Raw genomic sequence first — 22,593 nt, 5'->3', positions numbered from 1 at the left:
TTAGCGTCTTTGCACAAGTGTTGAAGAATGGCATTAAGCAGTTTTATTTGGAGAAAATAAGTAGTCCTGTCATATTTGGGGTACTTGAAAATGGGTGCAAGCATCTTTTAAAGTCGCTAAAGTGAACTTTTAAAAAATGTGAAAAACGCACCTGTTGCAAACACCTGCAATCCCAAAAACACCTCACCCATACTTGCAGACCCCCAAGAAGTCTATTTCCCTACATTTTAAGCTTGTACCCCCACTTTGTACTTTTTCACCCCCAAAATGAAAGTACTTTTTTTGGGGTGTTCCTCACTTTTTTTTTTTTTACAAATTTTCTTGACGCAGTTATCCTTTGGGGGTTGTCCCAAGGGTTCTGAGTGGTTTCCCCACCTTTGCACCCCAAAATAAAAATGTTGCACTTCTTTTCTCCTGCTATTCAGAGGCAAATCTTTTTCGCCTATTGCATTGCATTGACCTTCCGCGTACGCGAAAAGTATTTGGAATTGAATACGGAGATAAGTTTCCGACTGTCGAAATGTCGGATCTCGGCTTTTCGCTTCTAATTGGATACGGCCCCAAGTCGGAACTTGCAACTCCCCAGTAACGCATCAGAAGCAAGATCTCTCTCAGCGAGACCTCTCTCAGTGGGATCTCTCACAGCAGGATATCTCACAGCAGGATATCTCACAGCAGGATCTCACACAGCGGAATCTGTCACAGCAGTACTTTTCCTTGCTAAGGCCGGTATGCAATAAACTGGCATATGCTTAACTGTGCAGACAGCAATACAGTTAGGAGGAGGGCACTCTGGGAATGTTGATGCTATTGGCCTTTAATGTTCTGAATACATATGTTTGAATTATAAATGAATAATTTACTGATTACACTGTTATCTTTGTTTAACCTATAATAAAGGTATCATTGTATCTTCGCGATTGCCTGTCTCCTGTGTGATCCTTAACCCATGATGGAGAGCCAAGGAACCATGTCGCTGTAAACACGCTGTCTTTTAAAAACATCTCTGACCCTCGGGCAGGCTGAAGACACATATAAATAAACCCGGCATTTCTAAAGAGTCTCATACCCTCTGACAGTAATTGTGTGAATTGTACTAGTATTTATAACTCTTGTACAGTACTCATATACATACAGTAAATGAGTCTGAAAATAGACTCCAATATTTTAAAAAATTCCACACCCACTTGTGTTGTCACACGCATTGTGGCCTGTTACTATAGCATTGTGTCCTTGAAAATGCTTATTTGTACCATATGTTTCCCTTTATCTTAAGAGAAGGCATTAGGTAGGTCAAGATGACCACCAATAACTCCAAGACATGATCAAATATATCTTAACCACATGTACAATATTTTCACTGGCGTCTGAAGTGGTGTACCTGAATGGTTCGGCACATCAAATTACAGACTTAGGGGTATATTTACGAAGTGACAGGTTAAACTTTAAATTTTAAAGCGCCATACTATGTGCAAAGCCTGGCATGTTTTGCACTTAATGGGGTAAATGTAATAGGGTGTGGAGTTCTGACATCGGCGAGTCCCATGCGAGACTTTCCAATGTTTTAAAGGCAAAACCAGGTTGATTTTGACCTTTAACCTAACAAGCTGACTGTATGCACAGAGTGTTACTATTTCTCCATTAACCCGCTGCTACTGCATAACAACTAACAAACAATGGCTGCTTTAATCTTGGACTGTTGTCATTATATTTCTACTAATCTACTGCTACTAAATATCAACTACCTAACACAAAGCTGCTGGACTACTGTATGTTTACAACTTGATCTTGACCTGTGGCCACAGTGTTCATATGTTTTAGGCGTTGTCATCTGTGTGTCTTTGACATTTGTGTTTCTACACATACATGCATTTTTTGCATTTATTTTAAACACATGTTCCGCAGTGCGATGTTTTTGCAATTATTCATTTACATTTACTATTTATTAATTGATTAAATAATCATTATTTTATTGACATACAGTGTGCTCCCAGTTTCTTGTTTTTCTCCTGTAAAGGACAATAATATTTATTCTATTTTTCACACAATCAACCCGGCACCAACTGCGCAGGGGTGCCAGGGATGACCCCAGGTTATCAGCCAAGGTCTGGGGTGCCCTGGAATGGGGAACCCCATTTTTTGGGGGGTCCCCACCTCCCCAGGGATCCCCCTGCCTGGGCTGACTAGAGCTCGGTGCGAATGCTATGACTGGGGAACCCCGTGAAGCAGGTCCCACTGCTGTGGAATAACAACCCGCTAGAAAGAGTCCAGTGCTGGTTGTGGCTAATACGGGGGACCCCTACACATTTTGTCCCCCGTATTTCCACAACCAGAGCTGGCTCACTGAGGGCCTGATTCAGAGCCGCTCGTAAGCGGCCGCTCGTTCGCTCAGAGCGATGTTCGCACAACTGTGCATGCGTATGGGTTGTAATACGCATGCGCGAACCAGTCATTGCGGTCGGAAATTGTGTGCTCGCAAAATAGCGAATGCCTGCTAATTTGAGTGACAGAATGAGGCGTTTGTGGGTGGTAACAGGGGAAGGTGCTTGAAAACGGGGAGTGGTGATCCGAACGCAGGCGTGCCAAAAGGTCAAAACGGGCGTTTTAAGGGTGTGCATAATTAACAAAGCAGCGTCATCAACCACGTCACTTCGTTGTTTCTTAGCCTGAACTGTTCGCATGATTGCGGAAGGAAAATCCAACCACAAACACTGCGAGCAGTTCAGACGCCTTTCGATGTACTCGATTAATCTAACAAATAGCGGAGATGACGTAGGATGCGAGCGGCCAGGGGGCGTCTTTACAAAATAGCGAGCGCATATTTCGTTCGCTTGCTCAGACATAGAGGCGTCAACAGACCGCAAAGAGCGAGCGCTCAATTTAAATAGCCGGCCCCTTTTTCTGAACGAGCAAGCGCAAATAGCGTCCGGCTCTGAATCAGGCCCTGAGCCTGGAGCTAGATGTGCTTTTAAGGGGGGACCCCACATAATGTTTAATTTTTTACATTTTTACACTTTAATAGATTTTGTTTTACACAGAAGCATGCATGGATCTCACTGATCTGTGCATGCTTTTGTGTAACTCACACCTGCTCAGGCTATACTCGCTAGCCTGAAGCAGGTCTATTATTTAGTGAGCTTTTGTTAAGTAATATTGTGCGAGTTAAAAACTTGCACTCTATTACATTGGCCAAGTTGTATGTTTTCCATGGGAAAACATCTGGAGGTGAGTTTCGGCATTGCAAGTTGTGGAAATGCGAGTAACATGAGAGTTTGCATGTTCTCGCATCCTATTACATTGGGTGAATTCTCGGACCCTACTGCATCTCACCCCATATGTCAATGTGTATGTTGCACATAAAATAAAAGACACGTGTAAATGTCAGCACTGTGATCATACCACATTTATATCTTGTCTTAAGGGTACTCACCTCCCCTGCTATTCTCCTCCTCACTATTCTCTTCCAGCTGTTCAGAGGCAGTCAGGAAATCCTCCTCTATGGATGAAACTGAGCAGTTGGTGTCGTCCTCGGCTCGGATGGCACTAGTATCAGGCTGCAAGTGATTTTCTTGTGCCAGCTCCAGACCCAGAAGAAACTTGTTTAGTTCCAAAATAATGTAATTAGAGGAGTATTTCCCCATTCTCCCACGCTGCAGTAGGCAGACCTCGTTTGGCCACATGACCTGGAAGAGAGCAATACTGTATCTTTAAGACATAGGACCTGATTCAGACCCATTCGCTAGGATGCGTTCGCTCGTAGCTGGCCGATTTTCGCAATCTGCACATGCGTACGCACCGCAGTGCGCGTACCACTGCGAGAGATCGGGAAGTGTTCGCTCGCTGCGCATAGGCTGCCCAGCAGAGTGAGTGACGGGAGAAGCCGTTTGTGGGTGGTGACAGGGACTTGTCATTAAAAATGGGGGAGTGGAGGCGCGAACGCAGGTGTGCCTGAGCGTCTTAACGCTGTTTCACAGACGTGCATAATTAAGAGGCAGCGTCATTGTATACGTCACCTGGCTGGATTTTACACTGAAGTGCTCGCAGTGCTTGCGGCAGGATATGGTCAACCACAAGCGCTGCGAGCGCAACTGATGGTAACCGATGTACCAATTGTTGCATACACTTCCTGGAGATGACGTGCGCAAGTGGGTGTCTTTAGACTGCCTGGTGGGTGTCTGCATACACAGAGCGATCGCACGCCAAGACATAGTGGGCGTGCTAATGCCTTGCCGTGCGAGCGAACGCATCTAGTGAGCAGGTCTGAATTAGCTACATAGTTTTACAATACAAATACATGTGACCAATCAATATACTGTAATAGAGAATTGTTGGCTCTGTTAGGCAGCGGCGTAACTATTGTTGGTGTGGTTGCTATGGTGCCCGCAGCTCCTCCAGGGCCTGCTTTTCATCACTGCACCAGCTCACATCAGGCAACATTACAGAGGACTTCAATCAGTCAATTACAGGCAGCCCTCACACTCCAGGGAGGAGATGTATTATCAGTAGATAAGTGTTAAATGTGCTAGGTCCAAGTCAATTTGCCACTTATATTGATCTTCAACATGTATTAAGGCAGTTACTGTAGAGAAAATCACTTTGCATGGTGACTGAAACACAGTGATCATGGCAACTGCAGAACCAGATTTATATGGGGGCATGGGGATACGTTCCTCATGCCCCCCTTTCATAGGAGGCTTCCCCTCTATCTCGACTGAGCCATATCCTACAATTCAAGTTTCCTTGCTCCCAACTCTCCTCTTTTATTCTTCTCCTCCCTATAGTTGTACAGTAATAAAACTTTCCCATGTGTACCTCTACTCTTATCCCTCCCTATGTGTGTCTCTGATCCTACTTCCCATTTGTACCTCTGAACCCCTCCCATAGTGTGCCTATACACTTGTCCCTGTGTCTCTGTGCCCAATCCCCTAGTGTGCATCTGATCCCATCTCATAGTGTGGCTGACTCCACTCCCTTAGGCCACGTCCAATTAGCCCCAAACACTGTTCGGGCACTAATTGATCCCCGCGATCGGCGAAAAACAATTTTTTTTCCCGCCGATTATCCCCGATTTTCGCCGATATTTTTTTTCTCCCTATCCTATTATTTCGGGCGAAATAATGGGATAGTTCGCCCATTATCACATAGGAGCCGCGATAAGCTTAAAGACCTATGTGTTCTCACCCTTTTTTGGGAGAAAAAACGGCACTTATCGTGGATTATTTTTCGGGACACATCAGGCCCCGAGAAAAAAACCCTGATAAGTGCCATTGTCAGGCTGACTTCTGGGCAAATTGGATAGCCATGAGTGAGCCCTGGGCAAGCTAAATTACCGCGCCTAATTGGATATGGCCCTTAGTGTGCCTCTGACCCCAATCCCCATGTGTACCTCTGATAACCATCCCATTAGTGTGCCTCTGACCCCTTCCCTTGTGTGCCTTTTGCACTTATTGCTCCTCTTATATGCTCTGACTCCACTCCCATAGTGTGTCTCTGACCCCTTCTCATAGCGTGCCTATGACCCTCTCCCACAATCACTTATTGTGCATCTGACCCCACTCCCCCAGTGTGCCTCTGACCCCAATCCTCTAGTGTATCTTTGACCCCCTCTCCTAATGTGCCTCTGACCTGACTACCCTGGTGTGCTTCTGAACTCAATTCCTTTTGTGCCTCTGACCCCACTTCCCTAGTGTGCCGCTGACCCCACTTCCCATGTGTTCCTCTGACCTTACTTCTCTAGTGTGCAACTGACCCCCCCTTCCCATGACCCCACTTTCCTAGTGTGCCTCTGTCCCCACTCCCCTAGTGTGCCACTGTCCTCACTCCCCTAGCATGCCTCTAACATTCCTCCCCATGTGTACCTCTGAACCACCTCTCCATGTTTTCTACTGACTACTTACTCTCATTATGTTCCTCTGACACCCACTCCTCATCTATTCCTGAAACCCCCTCTCTATCTACAACCCCGTCCCTGCCACCATCCTAAACTGTTCCTTTGCCCCCTCCCCAAGGCTGATGGTTCCAGATCAGAAATAGCGTGAACGTACGGAGACGAGAGCGTATTCAACACCATGTAACTGAAGCAAAGAATGGCACCATTTTCCTTTAATATATCATTAGGGCTTTTTATCACTTCAAAAGTTTCCCATTATTGATAATAGTGCAATGGCCAGAGATAAGCCCTGACTGTTATGAGCCTTGGGGAGACCATTTGAAAAAAAATATATATAAATATATTAAGAAAAATAACAATTTTGTGTAATTTTTAAGATTTGTAAAACTGATCTCTATATATATTAAATAAAGTTTCCCGGTTCTGGGGTCTGTGCGTTCGTTCAGGCTAATCTCTTGAACCACTTGATGGATTTTGATGGGTTTTTCACTATTCTATACAGCAATGGTTGAGGAAGGTTTTGGTGCATGAACCATTCATCTGTGACATAAGGGAGCCGAGCAGTGACTATTTTAGTGAAGCAGTCGCAGAAATTTTTTTATTTTACACCAAGTTGAAGTGCTATATCTGCCCATAGAGCTGAAACAGCAAAGTGAAAGCCAATCAGAGCTAGCAATGTGTCCTGTTGCTTAACAGCAGCCTAGGGAGGGGAGGGAGTCAGGGACTGGAGCAGGATCACGTCTGAGGCAGACAGAGGGCCAGATTCAGATTTGGGAATAGAGTATGAAAGAGAAAGTACCTGTGCATCTTGGTAAACCTGTGCTGCACTGCAGGTGGGGCAGATTTAAACTGTGCAGAGAAATTTAGATTTGGGAGGGGTGTGTCCAAACTGAAATCTTAATTAAAAATAAACCTGCCCAGCATTTGTAGGCTACATGCAAAAGCAGCCAGTATTTACCCCACATGCAAAAAAGGTATGCATATGTACCCCTTGCATTGCAACATGGTTTGTCCAGGTACAGAGGGCCTAATTCATTATGGATCGCAACTGCGATTGCAAAAGCGATTACGCACGCAGTCTCACTGCAATAGTATGCTAATTCACTGCGATCGCTATGCGGTTGCAGCACAACATAAGGTCACCCACTTTACCTTACACACATCTGTAATCCGTAGCAAAACTGCAAAACCATCGGTAACATGGAGTACAATCGCAGTCTCACTTGCACAAACTCTGACCTTACTCAGGAATTGCTAACCTCGCACGCTATGAGTACTCAAGCTGCATATGCCATCGCAGTAGTTAATTTATGCACACCCATGCAAGGGCATTTAAACACACTGGCACGCCTGCATTTCGCTGACCCCCCCGTCACCTCCCACAAACGGCACTTCCTGTCAATCACTCGACGATAGGTCTGTGTAGTGACTATCGCAGTCCCGATCACAATGGCTGGTTTGCGCACGAGCACTGAGATGCATACGCAGAATGCAACAATCGGCCGATTGTGTGCGTAATCGCAGTTGCGATCCATATTGAATCAGGCCCAGAGTTACTTGCTCTGTCTTACTCTATTCCCAAATCTGAATCAGGCCCAAAGAGTGAGAGACCGTCTCCAATGAACCCATTAAGATGCCCTGATGCATTACAGGAGCCAGGGGAGGCATAGCTATTATGGATTTAATAAAAACAAACAACCATCGGAACACCATCAAATGATTTCCATTCAATGGTGGCAAACATCAGACTGCCACCATCAAATGGTAAAGACACTGCCATCAAAATAGAAACATGGACGGTTAGTAACCACCGGATTCCGATGTCCATCCCTACACTGAACCTCCGGTTACCACTCCTCCACTGTGAAGTGCTCCCTCCTCCACCGTGAAGTGCTCCCGCACAGCCACATGCCCTCGGTGAACAGAAGGCATTTCCTATATTCTGCAGCAGGGGAGGGGTGCACATGGAGGCTGCGAAAATATGCACAGGTGCGAAAATATGCACAGCCCTGGGGACATGCTGCTAATAATGTTTACGGTAGCTACAATACAAATCTTTCATCCATGATCCTCTTGCCCTTCCCAACACATCCCAGTGGCCGGGCCCCAGCCAGCTGCAGGGCAGCAGCAGTGGGGGTTGTGGTGACACTGGTGAGATGCAGGGGGCAGAAGAGAGAAGCAGAGGGTTGTGGTGTGATGCAGGGGGCTGTGGTAAGAAGCAGGAGTGAGATGCAAGGGGCTGTGGTAAGAAGCAGGAGTGAGATGCAAGGGGCTGTGGTAAGAAAAAGGAGTGAGATGCAAGGGGCTGTGGTAAGAAGCAGGAGTGAGAAGCAGGAGCCTGTGGTGAAATATAGGATGCTGTGGTGAAATGCAGGAGGAAGTAGTGAGAAGCAGGATGCTGTTGTGATATGTAGGGGCAGGAGTAAGAAGCAGGAGGTGAGATGCAGGGGATTGTGGTGACATGGCGTGGGTTGTTATGAGATGCAGGTGGCAATGGCGAGATGAAATTGCTCCCATCCGTGTGAAGCCGGAGCGGGTCGCTAATATGAATATACAGTATATATATATATATATATATATGTACCAGGTTTAGGGGGTCTGCCTGTTCGTTCAGGCTAGTAATTTGAACCACTGGTCGCATTTTGATGGGATTGATCGAGAAAGGTTTAGGTGTATGAACCATTCATCTGTGACAAAAGGGAATCGAGCAGTTACGATTTTAGTGAAGCAAAGTCACAGAAAAAGATATTGCAAAAAGCTGCTGTGTAGTTGCTGTCCAGGGTGCTGAAACAGCAAGAGACAGTGAGATCCAATCAAAGGCCCTGATTCAGACCCACTCGCAAGTGGGCGTACGCACGTTCGCCGTACGTAAAAAAATATTTAAATTCAAGCACTCGCTCGTATTTTCCTACGCAGCTAAAAATCCGCCCCAAACTCAGGCGACCCCTCCTCTGACTAACGAGCGTGCCAAATAGCGAGCGTACATCCCCGAAATGGCTTGAAGGGAACGCACGCACAAGTACAAACCGGAAGTGGGACTGTCAGATTCCGATTACCTGCTCGTTTTTTCTGTCTACCTCCCTCAATCGTATCATGCCAATCAATGTATCAATTAGCTTAATTGTTTTTTTTTTTTCAACACAATGCAATAAACTTTAATCTTGTCCGTGTTTGTATTTGCTCGCAGAATACGTACGGCTGAAACCTTCGCTTTTATTGTTCCAAAGACATGTTAGCCCCAATTAAACAATTGTTCTATTTGTTTGTCTCCCCACAATTTTTCTGTGGTTCATTTCTTTATTTAAATTTGCTTACGCATGTCACTGCATCAAGCCAATCATAACTCTCCAGAGATTTGTGGCCCTGTCGAACACATGACTCATACACTAACCAATAGAATTTGTCCTGTTAATTTCCCAAATACATTAGCCAATCAAATTTTTTTGTGGTGCTTTATTAAAAATATTTTGTAAAAAAAACACCATTGCCATCATGAGATCCACCGCATTCACCAGGCGCGAACTGCTGGTGCTGACGGAGGTGATGGACAGGAGGATCACCAGTCAGCCTCCACCCATCTCCAACAGGCGCAAGCGTTCCGCATATGCGGAGGTACGTTGACGCCTGCGCTCCTTCGGCTCACGCCGACATATTGGCCAGCTGGAGCGCAGGTGGTCGGACCTGCACCGGCGGACGCCCCGCTTGCTGGCATGCTTTCGCATGCAGATTGCGGAAAGTAAGTGTTCTGGACTGTGGTTTTCAAGTTTATCTTGTGGGCCCTAACTGCGTGTGCATGTTTTCATGTCTGTCCTATTGAGTCATTGTAGTCATATCTGCATGTGCATGTTTTCATGTCTGTCCTATTGAGTCATTGTAGTCATATCTGCATGTGCATGTTTTCATGTCTGTCCTATTGAGTCATTGTAGTCATATCTGCATGTGCATGTTTTCATGTCTGTCCTATTGAGTCATTGTAGTCATATCTGCATGTGCATGTTTTCATGTCTGTCCTATTGAGTCATTGTAGTCATATCTGCATGTGCATGTTTTCATGTCTGTCCTATATATTTTTTTTTTTGGTTTCCTGTTGAAACTAACAACAATTTTTTGGTCATTTTTTAGGGGCACAGCAAACACTACGGCGGCATCGCCACACAAGACGCCGGTCCCGGCCCCTCTCTCCAACCCCCAATTCCTCTATTCCCCCCTCCTCCCCAGACCCTGTGGCCGAAATTTCTGCCCTACTTCCCCTCCAGCCCAATTCCCCCTCTCCTCCATCCGTCCCTCCTCCAAATACCCCCTCCCAGGATGGCGAAAACACCATGCCCCTCGGGTTGGGGAATGTAGCCACCTCCGAGGTGGTCCAGGGAGTGGCTTCTGGCTCTCTCGTTTTGGAGAACGGTATGTTTTTAAAGTTTATTTTGTACACCACAAACTGTTTGTATGTAATCATGTGTCGTCCCCATTTTTTTTTTTTTTTTTTCGCCTTAGAGTATTTTTGGGGGTTGTCTTTACCTGTTCCTGCTGATGTCACCATACACATATCCCACCTGTGTGCCTTTTTTTATGGCCCTTGCATTTTTGGCATACGACATTTTGGGCTTCTGGGTTTTATCCGTGTAATGTATTTTTGGCCCACAAGCTTGTAAGTTTGTGTTTGCTTGTTTTTTGACAATGTTGCTTCATTATCGATTTATTAATCCCCAAACTTTTGTCACCCACAGAGGAACAGAGGCGTCGGGAACAGATTGAGAATTGTGTGGGCCGTATGCGGGAGCAGGTCACCGGGCTAATGCAGGCCCTTGACCATCTGTTGGTCCTCCTTCGGAATTAATTTTTTTTTTTTTTTTAAATTGTTTCTTAATAAATATGTTTAAAATCAAGCTCTGTCTCATGCGTTTGGAGTAAATCCAAGATTCTTTACACTGACATAAGTAGACTCTTCAAGCAAGGTTTGCCCCAGAAACTCACTACAGATTGTGTGTTGTATTTTGAATGCAAACAGGCACAAGAAACACCTCCCAGTACCAATGTCATTTTCCTTTTTTGTGGTGGTCAACATGATAGTTTACACCATTTTTCAGGTTCCTATTTGGGGGCCAAACTGCTTAGGACAATCTTACCAAGGCAACTGATTGTACACGATTCCTTGTTGTGTTGGTTAGTACCCCGAAAACATATTACATTTTAGCTCCACTTGCTTCATTACTGGGTTACCCCTTAGGTAAAATTAACGTTTGGGATTTTGTTTACACTTGCTTCTAACGTGCCCAAAAAGGAAACAAATTACACTCTCCAAATATTTATTCACAACAGAAATAAAAATACAAAGTGGTCACTCACAAACAAAACACACAGTGATAATCAGAAAAACTCCACAAACCAAAAACACTAAACAAACACACAACAAATCAAGAACTGGTTGACGAAGGTCCATGCCCACATGATTTCACAAATATGGCGTTGCAATATTGGTGTCAGAATATATTCCCGAAGTTTCCACAGAAAGGTTTTTGAAGGGTAGCAGGAAGTAGTCATCGTGGGAGTGCCAAAGATTATGCAAACAAACAGAAGATGGTGCAAGAATTAATATAAAAAAAGATGAACGTTAAAAAACTGTAACACATTGGGTATACACACTGTTGTTTGATCAAAAATTACCTAAAATATCGGGCCACCACATCATCGCGTATGGCCCCCCCACATACTGACCTCCGACCAACCTCAGGGGGGCCATCCTCAGGTAAGGCATCCTCTGGCTGCATTGGAACACCACTCCTTATGGCGATGTTGTGAAAGATCCCACACAGGACCACAATTTTCGAAACCATATCCGGCAAATACATGAGCTCGCCACCAGAGCGGTGGAGGCATCTGAATCGGCCTTTTAAGAGGCCGATACAGCGCTCCACCACTTGCCTGGTGGCTGTAAGTGCGGTATTAAACTCACTTTGTGGACCTGGTGTGGGAGCCAAGTAAGGAGTGAGCAGCCAGGGCATGCAAGGGTATCCACTGTCTCCTGTGAAAAAGAATAGACAACATCAGGATCACTGTGTATCAAGCTTAACATTGTTATGTACTAAAGGTCTACACTTACCCAGAAGCCACGCATCACCAGCTTGTAGGTTGTTTAATTTGTGCCATATCCCTGATTGCCGGATGACGAAGGAGTCATGTGCACTTCCTGGTAATTTTGCATTCAGGGACAGGATCTGGAGGGAGGCATCACATACCACCATTACATTCAGGGAGTGATAGTGTTTCCTGTTTCGAAATATGGCCTCCAGCCGTGCTGGAGGCTGAAGTGGTATGTGAGTATCATCCACAACCCCTATGATGTGTGGGAAGCCAGCTATTTGGTAAAAATTGGCCTTGGCCACACTAAGGGCACCCATATCCAAAGGCATTTGAATAAAATGATGGAGGTGCTTGAAAAGTGCCTCCATCACTGCCCTCAGGATCCGGGAAAAGGAGGATTGTGAGATGCCTGCCACTATTCCCACCGTTGTTTGAAACGATCCTGAGGCACAGAAATGTAACACCGCCATAAATTGCGTAAGTGGTGGTATTGCTGTAGGACTGTCAATTTGCCGCTCAAGATCACTCTCTATTAATGAGAGAGTGTCTATGATGATTTTGGGAGGAAGATGGTAGCGTCTTAAAACCTCATCATCGGGCATTCCAAAAAGGGTGACACGTGTTCGAAATATCTGGGGCCTTGCACGCCTACGATGCCTACGCCTGGGACGAGATTGAGGTTGGTCGGCTTCCGGAAGCATGGCCAGAACAATCCGCCCTAGATCAACCTGAAATGGCAAGATTGTAATGTAAGGCTTTGGACCCACCCCAAAAGAAAATTCAAAACAACTTAGCTTGATGATACCATCCATTGCTGCTTACATGCTGGGGTATTGTCATGATATGTCCAAACTGAAATTAATCACAAAAAATATTTGAAAAAATTCACTCTCTGCATTTTTGGTTCTAAATTTTGTTATAGACCAAACTTAAAATATGCGAAACACACATTTGGCAAAAGAGCAAAACGACATTGCACACAGTACATCAAAATGGGTTTAAATGTTTGCCCAAAAAGCGAAAGGGCAACCTCAAAAAAAAAAAAAATAGTAATAAGCATTTAAAAATGCACTAATTAGTTCGCAAATACAAGTCACAATAGTAAGTAGTAAAAATGCGCTAATTAGTTCGCAAATACAAGTCACAATAGTAAGTAGTAAAAATGCGCTAATTAGTTCGCAAATACAAGTCACAATAGTAAGTAGTAAAAATGCGCTAATTAGTTCGCAAATACAAGTCACAATAGTAAGTAGTAAAAATGCGCTAATTAGTTCGCAAATACAAGTCACTATACAAACTGTGAAAAATGTGCTAATTAGTTCACAAATACAAGATAAAAAATGGACTTACCAAGAGCAAATATATAAGAGTCCAAATCAAAAGGTCTTTGGGTCCGAAATTAATCAAAAGCTAAAATATATGAAATTATTGATCCAAAATTTACAAAAATGAAGAAACACAATGAAACAACAATTGATCAAAAGTTAGACTTCACAAAACTTACCAAATCAAGAAACGAGGTAAAAAAAATAAAAAACAAAAAAGAGAACGGAAAATAAAAACGCAAATCTACCAAACAAAATAATCTCCAACCGCCAACTCCTTTATACGCAAACAATAAACTCCAGCCAAGGTATCCTCCAACAATCCAAAAACGCCACCTCGACTCGAGACACACCAAGCCATAAATAGTGTTTCGTTTCCCGCACAAATTAAGGAGGGATCATAGGAACGCACAATCAATGATGCGGCCGCAAAATAAGGACGCATGTATAAATACGTCACGAAAACACATTAAAATTCTGGGGTATTTCTGGATTGGACCTCAGACATGGCGACAGACCAGGGAAACAATGCCCAAGAGTCAGGCGGTAAGTCTTTCATGCATTTTGTATCAATGATTTATTTGACACATAAGATTGGGCAAGTTGTGATTTTGAGAAATCTGAATATTTACACAAATAGGTGAGGAGGATGACATGGAAGAGGCTGCCAGGCCCAGTATTCCGGCCAAAGCTGCCAAAAAAAAAAGGCAGCCACATTTCACAAGAAAGGAGATGGAGGTTTTGATACAGAAGTGTGTGGACATCCTGCCACAGGCAGACAGGAATATGAGTCTAAGCCAGAAGGGGAGAATGTGGGAAGAGGTAGCCGTTGCTGTCAATAGGGTGGGTGATTATGTCCGTCTAGCCCGGGATGTCAAACGGCGGTAAGTAAACACTTGCCCCCCCTAAAAACAAACACCATTTTAAACAAAAGGATAATGGCTTGCATTTTTTCCCACAGATGGGGCGACTTCAAATATCGCCTAAAGCAAAAACTCGTGGACAGGGCTAGGCATGCAAGGGGGACAGGTGGGGGTCCCACCCCTGTGTCATTGGAGTTGACCGATTTAGAAGAGCTGGCACAGGGGTGTGTGCAGCCTGTGGAGGTGTTTGGCGTGTCCAACATGGATACGGACATGCCAGACTTTGCGGCTCCTCATGTTGTCCCAGGTAAATCTTTGGATGCTATCAACTATGAAATGTTATTGTGCCAATATGTAGATTCTAATGTGAGGCTTTTCTCTTTTTTCCTAACAGAGACACAGGCGGATGAGTCTGTTCCAGAGGGGAGCCTTGGCCGCCGAATTTCTGCTGGCTCGGCAGGGGAGGAACCAGTACATCCGGCTGAGGACCCTGCAGAAGCCAGTCCAGGGCAATCCCCCTCGCAGGCAGTGTCCCTCCTCACAGAACTCAATTTCAAATCGGATTTCCATATGGAGATTCTGCAGAGGATGGACGCCAGTCTGCTACGGGTGGCTGAGGCCCTGGAGCAAAATGCTGCGGCCAACGTGACCATTGGTCAGGCCCTGGCGGAAAATACCAGGGCCAACATCCGCATCGCCAATGCCCTGGAGCAGCTCGTTCGCCAGCACATGGTGGAGCCGACCTCCCTTCCTGCCGGAACATCAGGATCCTCCACCTCTGGCACAACATCAGCCAATCCTCCAAATGTGCCTAGCCCTGTGCCTAGTCCAGAGGCCACAACATCTGCCTCTGGACAGGCCAGCCCGATGACATCCCGGACCCGGTCTGGCGCCCTCCCTCCCCCATCCAAACGGGTGAAAAAACGATGACAGCAATGGTGACTTTTCCCACAATCCTTCTGTGCTTGGCTCATATTCCTTTCTGGTCAAAACTTCCCTCTCCTTTCTTGTGAAATGTTTTTAAATTATTTTTGTATGTTTATGTAAACAGTTATGTTGGGCCAATTTGTTTGATTTTGGGACATATCTTTGGCTAAAAAAGATGATCCCAAATTTTTTTTTTTTTTTAATTTTGTTTGAGCAATAAATTGTAACCAAAAATCTGACATTGGATTGTGAAATTATTGTACAAATGGGTTAAATTGAATCCTGGACCAAAAGGCAAAAACTTTGAAAAAAAAAAAAAAAAAAAAAAATGGGCTCTTTAAGGAACGTTTAAAAAATCATATAACGAGCCAAATTCAAGAGGCAAAAATAAAATGCTGCGAAAATTAAAACATGATGACATTATTGTTACAATAGGCCCTAACCACCAAATTGAGGGCAAAATAAACCCTCACAAATGTACGCAAATTGATTGTGTCATCCTGACATTAGCAGCTCGGATTTCCACCTGCGTACGGTTTTGTGCTATCCCAAAAAACTGATTTCCAAACACATACCAAGCCGGTTTTCAATCCAACACTAATTGCTTTTCAGCCCTCCCGCGATTAATCGCAGCAACATCGAGGAGTCCCGGGACGGAGGAGAAGGCCATCGCCAATGTGGTCGAGTAATCCAGACCCTAAGCTGTGCGAGCATTTTGAAGGGAAAGAGGATCATCCAGTGACGTATGAGTCGGTCCGAACACATTTTACGCTCACATTTGCTAATGTATGTACGCCCCAAAAACGCCTCGCCTGCGTTTTTCCATCTCCACCCCCGTCAACACCCAAAAACGCCCTGTTCTGTCAATCACATTTGACAGGTCACTTCCTGTACGCTATTTGACGAACGAGACCAAAAAAGCTCGCAATCTGCCGTCCGCACATGCGCAGTGTTACACCGACGCATGCGCGGTTATTCAACATCGGAACGCAACGAGCGTACTGCTGTTTGCGAGTGGCTCTGAATGAGGGCCAAAGCTAGCAATGTGCCCTGTTGCTTAGCAGCAACTTAGAGAGGGGAGGGAGTCAGGGACTGCGTAAGGTCACGTCTGAGGCAGACGGTGAGTGAGAGACAACCTCCAACGAACCCATGAAGATGCCCTGGCATAGCTATCAGGAATAAAAAAAAACAACAACAATCGGATTACCATCGAATGATTTCCATCAAATGGTATAAATGCTACCATCGGAACTAAAACATCAATGGTTAGTAACCATCGGATTCCGATGTCAATTCCCTACGCTGAACCTGCAGGTGGACTCTGGCCACCACTCCTCCGCTGTGATGTGCTCCCTTGCCAGCATGATGTTCCCGCTCAGCCACACACCCTCGGTGAAAAGGAGGCACCTCCCATGGAAGTCAGCACTGTTCTCAGACAGGGGCACAACGGCGAGGAAGCTCAACAGGAAGCCCAGGAAATACATGGCAAAAAGGAAATTGCTCATCACCATGTTAGGCAGCTGGGGAGGGGTGAAAATATGCACTGGTACCCCAGCCCCAGGGACATGCTGCTGATGATTCTTACGGTAGCCAGAGCCAGATTAACAATGGGGCGGATGGAGCTACAGCGTCAGGCCTCCAAATAAAAATAGGCCCATCATCATGACAGCATGATGTTGACTGACCATCTGCTGGTCAGCCATAAATCAGAAATAGTAAAATTGTGTTTCTCTTTACCTCACAAAATACTGCATTTTTTTCTTTTACATATTTATGGAGAAATTGGTGTTGAGATTATAGAGGGTGTATATGCCCATGTGGCTCTGGCCACACCACACAGCCCTGGTCACACCTCATCTGCTTCTCATAATAGGCCCTTGATCATTTTCAGCTCCAGGCCCATGTGGCCCTCAATCCGGCCCTGACGGTAGCTACAATACAATTCTCTCATCCATGATCCTCCTGCCCTTCCCAGCATATCCTAGTGGCTGAGCCCTAGCCAGGTGCAGGGCAGCAGCAGTGGGGGTTGTGGTGACACTGGTGAGATGCAGGGGGCAGGAGTGAGAAGCAGGAGGTTGTGGTGAGATGCAGGCAACTGTGGGGACATGCAGTGGTGGATCTAGACTTTACTTTGGGGGGGAGGGGGCGGTTTAAGAATTAATACTGACTCCTCCCCTTTCTAATGATTGCTCCTCCCACTTATAGTCCTGCCCCCAAAGTGAGTTTCTGTGGTGCCTGAAATTATAATACACAAAGGGGATAATTCAAATGTTTTTTTGACACCGATATTTTCATATAGCCCAACACTTTAGACAGGGCGATATGCAAATGTTTGTTCCGGCGCCGGACATTTTTTGTGCTAATCAGTAGGGGGTGAGCAGAAATAATAGGCATCCTTGGCATGCATGGCTGATTGGAGCAACTATTGAAATGCTGCGCAGGGCCCCCAAAAAACACTTGAATCGTCCTAAACTCATTTAATGACTTTAGACTGTTATTTCAACAGTTTTGGTCTACCAGTGGGAACTCTGGCAACCCAAATAAGCTTTACCCGAGAACATTAATTGACACAGAATACATTATTGTACACTATTGCTCTGTTTCTGAACATTGGGCCTGATTCAGACCCGCTTGCGCAATGCGCGTGCACGAGCCCAGGAGCGAGTGAGAAACTCACTCGCTCCGGAGCTCGCTACAAATGTTGATCGACAGCTCGAGGGGGGGTGGCTGGTCAAGCGGAGGCGTTCCTGAAGGAACGCCTGCCGTTTGTGGGTGGCCCTACTGACATCACTCGTGATGTCAGTAGTGAGCTTCCTGCTCTATTAGTGCAGGAAGCCCACTGGGGCTTGTGGGAACGAGACCCTACCACAAGGGTCTCGTCGCAAGCCCGATGGTCGCGGCAGTAAGTTTTGACCAACTTTGAATAAGTGGCAAGAGCAGAGGCGTATCTACCACATGGCCAGGAAGGCAATCGCCATGACACTAATAAATATAGAGAACTGTGATATTTCCGATGCTTGCCCTTATGCGCTTTCAACCTTAATAGTGTAATGGGCCTACTGTAAGCACCTCGGGGTCATGAACACAATGCTTTTCTGTACAGATAGATAAATATGAACAGAACATTACGTACTGCTATTTAGTGGTTCTATTTAGGGAATTTATTTTAGTTTGATATGATGGCTCTTAAGCACAATGGGACATATAAGTGGGCTGTAATGGTTTGTTTCTGCCATCAAAAATAATGTAAATAATGCTGAGTAATGGTGGGAAATTGTAGAGTGTGAACAATAGATTCCACTGGGAAGGAACAGGAGAAATTATTGAATCTTACTGACATGTTTGTGGCAGATAAAAATATACCCACGGATTGTTGCACACATCACAGTACAGTACAGGCATGAATTCTATGTTCAGTACAATGGGAGACGTCTGATTTTAACTCAATGTCATCCACAGTAATCACAGTCATAGTGCTATAATTCCAACTGTACATATCACAATGTGATAACCATAATAACTGTCTTTTCACTATAATTGAGGCAAGAAACTCCCGTTTTCCTTTTGTTACAATAAAAAGTAATAATACAGTATATATATATATATGTATACATACAGGTTGAGTCTCCCATATACTTTGACAGCTATGTTGGTGTTAGACGTGCGTCTGGTATCCGCCATTAGTGCAGTGGGATTTAGAGAATTGATGGAGGTAGTGTGTCCCCGGTACCAAATCCCATCTAGATTCCACTTCACTAGGCAGGCGATAGCAAGAATGTACAGAGACGTCAGAAAAAGTGTCCTCAGTGTCCTAAAAAAATGCAGTTGTACCCAATGTCCACTTAACCACGGACATGTGGACAAGTGTAACAGGGCAGACTAAGGACTATATGACTGTGACAGCCCACTGGGTAGATGTGTCGTCTTACGCAGCAACAACAGCAGCATCACCAGTAGCAGCATCTCAGAAATGCCAGCTCGTTCCAAGGCAGGCTACACTGTATATCACCGGTTTCAGTAAGAGGTACACCGCCGACAATCGGGCATTACATCTGGGCAAATTCCAGCACATCCCATGTTTTGCTCACATTGCTAATTTTCTGAAAAACGACAAGGGCATGCAGGAGACGCTTTGGGTGGCCAGAAAAATTTCTGTCCACTTTCACCATTCAACGACTGCGTGCTGAAGACTGGAGCGCCAGCAAACACTCTTGAACCTACTCTGTCATCACCTGAAGCAAGAGTTTGTGACGCGGTGGAACTCAACCCTCTTTATGCTTCAGAGGATGGAGGAGCAGCAAAAGGCCATTCAAGCCTATAATCCACCTATGATAGGCAAAGGAGGGGGTATGCACCTGACTCAAGTGGAGAATGATTTCCGTGTTGTGCAAGGTTCTCCAGCCCTTCGAACTTGCCACACTTGAAGTCAGTTCAGACACTGCCAGCTTGAGTCAGGTCATTCCACTCATCAGGCTGTCGCAGAAGCAGCTGGAGAAAGCGAAGGAGGAGCTAAGACGGAGCGATTCCGCTCGGTATGTGGGACTTATGGATGAAGCCCTTCATTCGCTTTGCCAGGATTCCAGGGTGGTCAATCTGTTGAAATCAGACCACTACATTTTGCCCACCATGCTCGATCCTAGGTTTAAAGTCTACGTGGTGTCTCTCTGTCCAGCGGACACAAGCCTGCAGAGGTGCAAAGACCAGCTGGTGAAAACACTGTCAGCTGAAGCGGAACGTGGCACGTCTACAGCTCTTTCTTCATTTTCTCCCGCAACTGGGGCTGCCAGGAAACAACTTAAATATCCTAAGCAACCCGCTGGCGGTGATGCAGGGCAGGCAGGACCAAGCTTGGACATCTGGTCCGGACTGAAGGACCTGCCAACAATTTCTGACATGTCTACTGTCACTGCATATGTTACCATTGACAGAATGGTGGAGGATTATATCGGTCACAGCATCCAAGTAGGCATGTCAGACAGTCCGTACCTGTACTGGCAGGAAAAAGAGGCAATTTCTACTTCAGGGTCCATAGGGGGTCCACAGGGTTGACCTTGGGGGTTATAGCTGGAACAGGATCCATGGGCACCACACAGTTAAGCTTTTAGCTCCCAGGATGCACTTGGGTCCTCCTCTATACCCCGCCCCCAAGCCACAGGCACCTCAGTGTAAGCTGGTGCCCGGCCGGAGTCGGTCACCGTGCAGGAGCAGCCCCCAGAAGCTTTTTATTTTAAGTTAAATTTTATTTATTTTTAATCTATTTTTACTACAGACGGCAGCGAAGGGCTGTCTGTACAGACGCCCACGCTGCCGCTCTGATCCCCGACTGGCGCCGCGACGCCAGTACTGATCTGGGGATCGCGGCGGGAGGGCAGAGTCCGTACTAGCCGGACTCTGTCTACCTCCCAGGACTGCTGCCGGAGTCGCCGGGGATTCAGGTAAGCCGCGCGTCGCTGGCTAGCGGCGGCGCGCGGAATGCCTTAAATGCAGTCCTTTAGCCTCCGGTCCGGGGGACAGACCGGAGGCTGCTGGCAGTGGCGGCGGGCCCCCCCATAACCCGTGGGACCACTAGACCACCAGGGATAACCGGCAAGTGGGAAGCCAGCATCCCTGGGGTTAATGGCCAGCCAGGGGAGGAAGCCTTCCCTGTCAGCGGCTCCTCCCCTCAGCTCAGCGCGCCTTTCAGCACGCAGTCTGGCGTCGCTGAGCTGCAGGTTCCTCGGCCACTCCTCCTCTGAGATCTCCAGCGGCCATTTTCCCAGTGGCAGCGCAGATCTCAGGGAGCACGCGGACCGGTCCCCCTGTGTACCTCTCCCCTGATTAAGGACAGCGTACACAGCACTATAGCCCTCCCAGACACTGAATCTGGGCAGGTTGATTGTAGTGTAAAGGTGCAGTGAGTATATCTTCCTGCATGGTATGTGACTTTTTGCTAGTGCTGCCTGTCTGTGCTTATTTTCCGCTTACTGTCAGCTTATACCTATCCCTTTACTTCTCCTACAAGCCCTGCAGGTGTGTGGGGGAGGGGCGTTTCTACTGACCTCACTTATATAGATCACGTATTTGTGAGGTCCGTCACATACAGTTGTGTGCTACTCAGTGCCATATTGTGGGCTGTTGTTCAGCACACCGGTGAGTGCGTTTTACTTCTACCCTGGTGCCAGATATATAATATATTCTGTCATGTCAGACGAGGAGGTTGAGCGCTCAGTGGCTCCGGTGTTGGCCTCCTGCGGACGCTGTTCTGCAGGAGTAGATAGGGAGGATTTGTCACAGGATGGCCTGTGTAGTCGATGCCAGGTGGCTCCTGGCCCATCCAGACCTTCTCTGGCGCAGGAACCACCGTGGGCGATGTTTTCTCAAGTGCTGGTGTCGATTGCGGACCGTCTGTCGGTCCCGACTGCTCTCCCTACTAGGGCGGTGCCCCAGCCGACCATCCCCCATTCCCCGGGTGTCCCGCAGTTATTGCGGAGTCCTCCTGGGTCTCAATCAGTTGGTCCCTATGCGGGGTTGCCTATGTATATACAGGCTTCCCCTGTGCCGCAGCAGCCTGTGGTACCTTTTCAGGCCCCTATGGCGACGCCTCCACCATGGGTGGATGTGCTCTCCAACTCCGTGCAAAATTTGGCGGCCGCTTCCTCGGCTTTTCAGTCAATGTTGCAGACTGACATGCCTTCTAGGATTTCTAAACGCCCACTCATGACACGGGCTGCTCAGGTATCGGACTCAGAGGGTTCCTCAGATGATGGGGAGGTCCCTGATGACACTGACTCGGACGCCTCGGTCCAGGAAATGGATACCAAGTCGTCCATTAATGTGCGAGAACTAGTTAGGGCGGTGCGAGCTATTCTTCTTATAGAGGATGAGGCAGTTTTTCTGCACAAGTCCTTCTCAGAACAAGACCAAGGCGTTACAGGTTCAGGAGGCTATAGAGTCCTTGCTGAAAGCAGGGGTCATTGTTCCCGTTCCTCTATCACAACGAGGGACGGGGTATTATTCGTCTCTGTTTCTGGTGCAGAAACCCAATGGTTCTCATCGCCCTATCCTCAACTTGAAGTCTCTGAACAAATTCCTCAGAGTTCCCAAGTTCAGGATGGAAACGTTACGTTCCATCATTCTGGCGATGGAACCGGGGGATTACATGGTGTCCCTGGACATCCAGGACGCCTACCTCCATGTTCCGATAGCATCTTCACACCAGCGGTATCTGAGGTTCGCTATCCTTCAACACCACTATCAGTTCCGGGCGCTACCCTTTGGTCTCTCCACGGCACCGAGGGTGTTCACGAAGATTATGGCGGTCATGGCCGCACATCTTCGGAACCAGAATGTACGGCTGCTGCCGTACCTGGACGACCTCCTGTTGCTGGCGAGCTCCCCGGAGGTACTGCTTCAACATCTCCACCTGACGATCGCTTGCCTGCAAGCACACGGGTGGTTGATAAATTGGAAAAAGTCCTCTCTGATTCCATCACAGCGGATGGTTCATTTGGGAGCCCTGCTGGATTCGCGT

At 46.5% G+C, this 22,593-nt stretch overlaps 1 protein-coding gene across 3 annotated transcripts in view; it reads right to left on the bottom strand.

Moving 5' to 3' along the window:
- The window catches only part of SPHKAP (SPHK1 interactor, AKAP domain containing), a 343,766-nt gene that overhangs the window by 24,640 nt on the left and 296,533 nt on the right, over positions 1-22,593 (bottom strand). For all 3 annotated transcript variants that reach the window (XM_088466497.1, XM_088466516.1, XM_088466507.1), the window contains exon 6: positions 3,431-3,683. In XM_088466497.1, coding sequence (XP_088322623.1) covers positions 3,431-3,683 — 253 coding nt within the window. The remainder of the gene's footprint in view (positions 1-3,430; positions 3,684-22,593) is intronic.

The sequence above is a fragment of the Taudactylus pleione genome, unplaced genomic scaffold (genome assembly GCF_031769625.1).
Source record: "Taudactylus pleione unplaced genomic scaffold, aTauple2 ptg000066l, whole genome shotgun sequence".
In the NCBI taxonomy this organism is placed as follows: domain Eukaryota; kingdom Metazoa; phylum Chordata; class Amphibia; order Anura; family Myobatrachidae; genus Taudactylus; species Taudactylus pleione.
The sequence above is the reverse complement of the archived record's forward strand: the minus strand, read 5'-3'. Positions and strand labels throughout refer to the sequence as shown.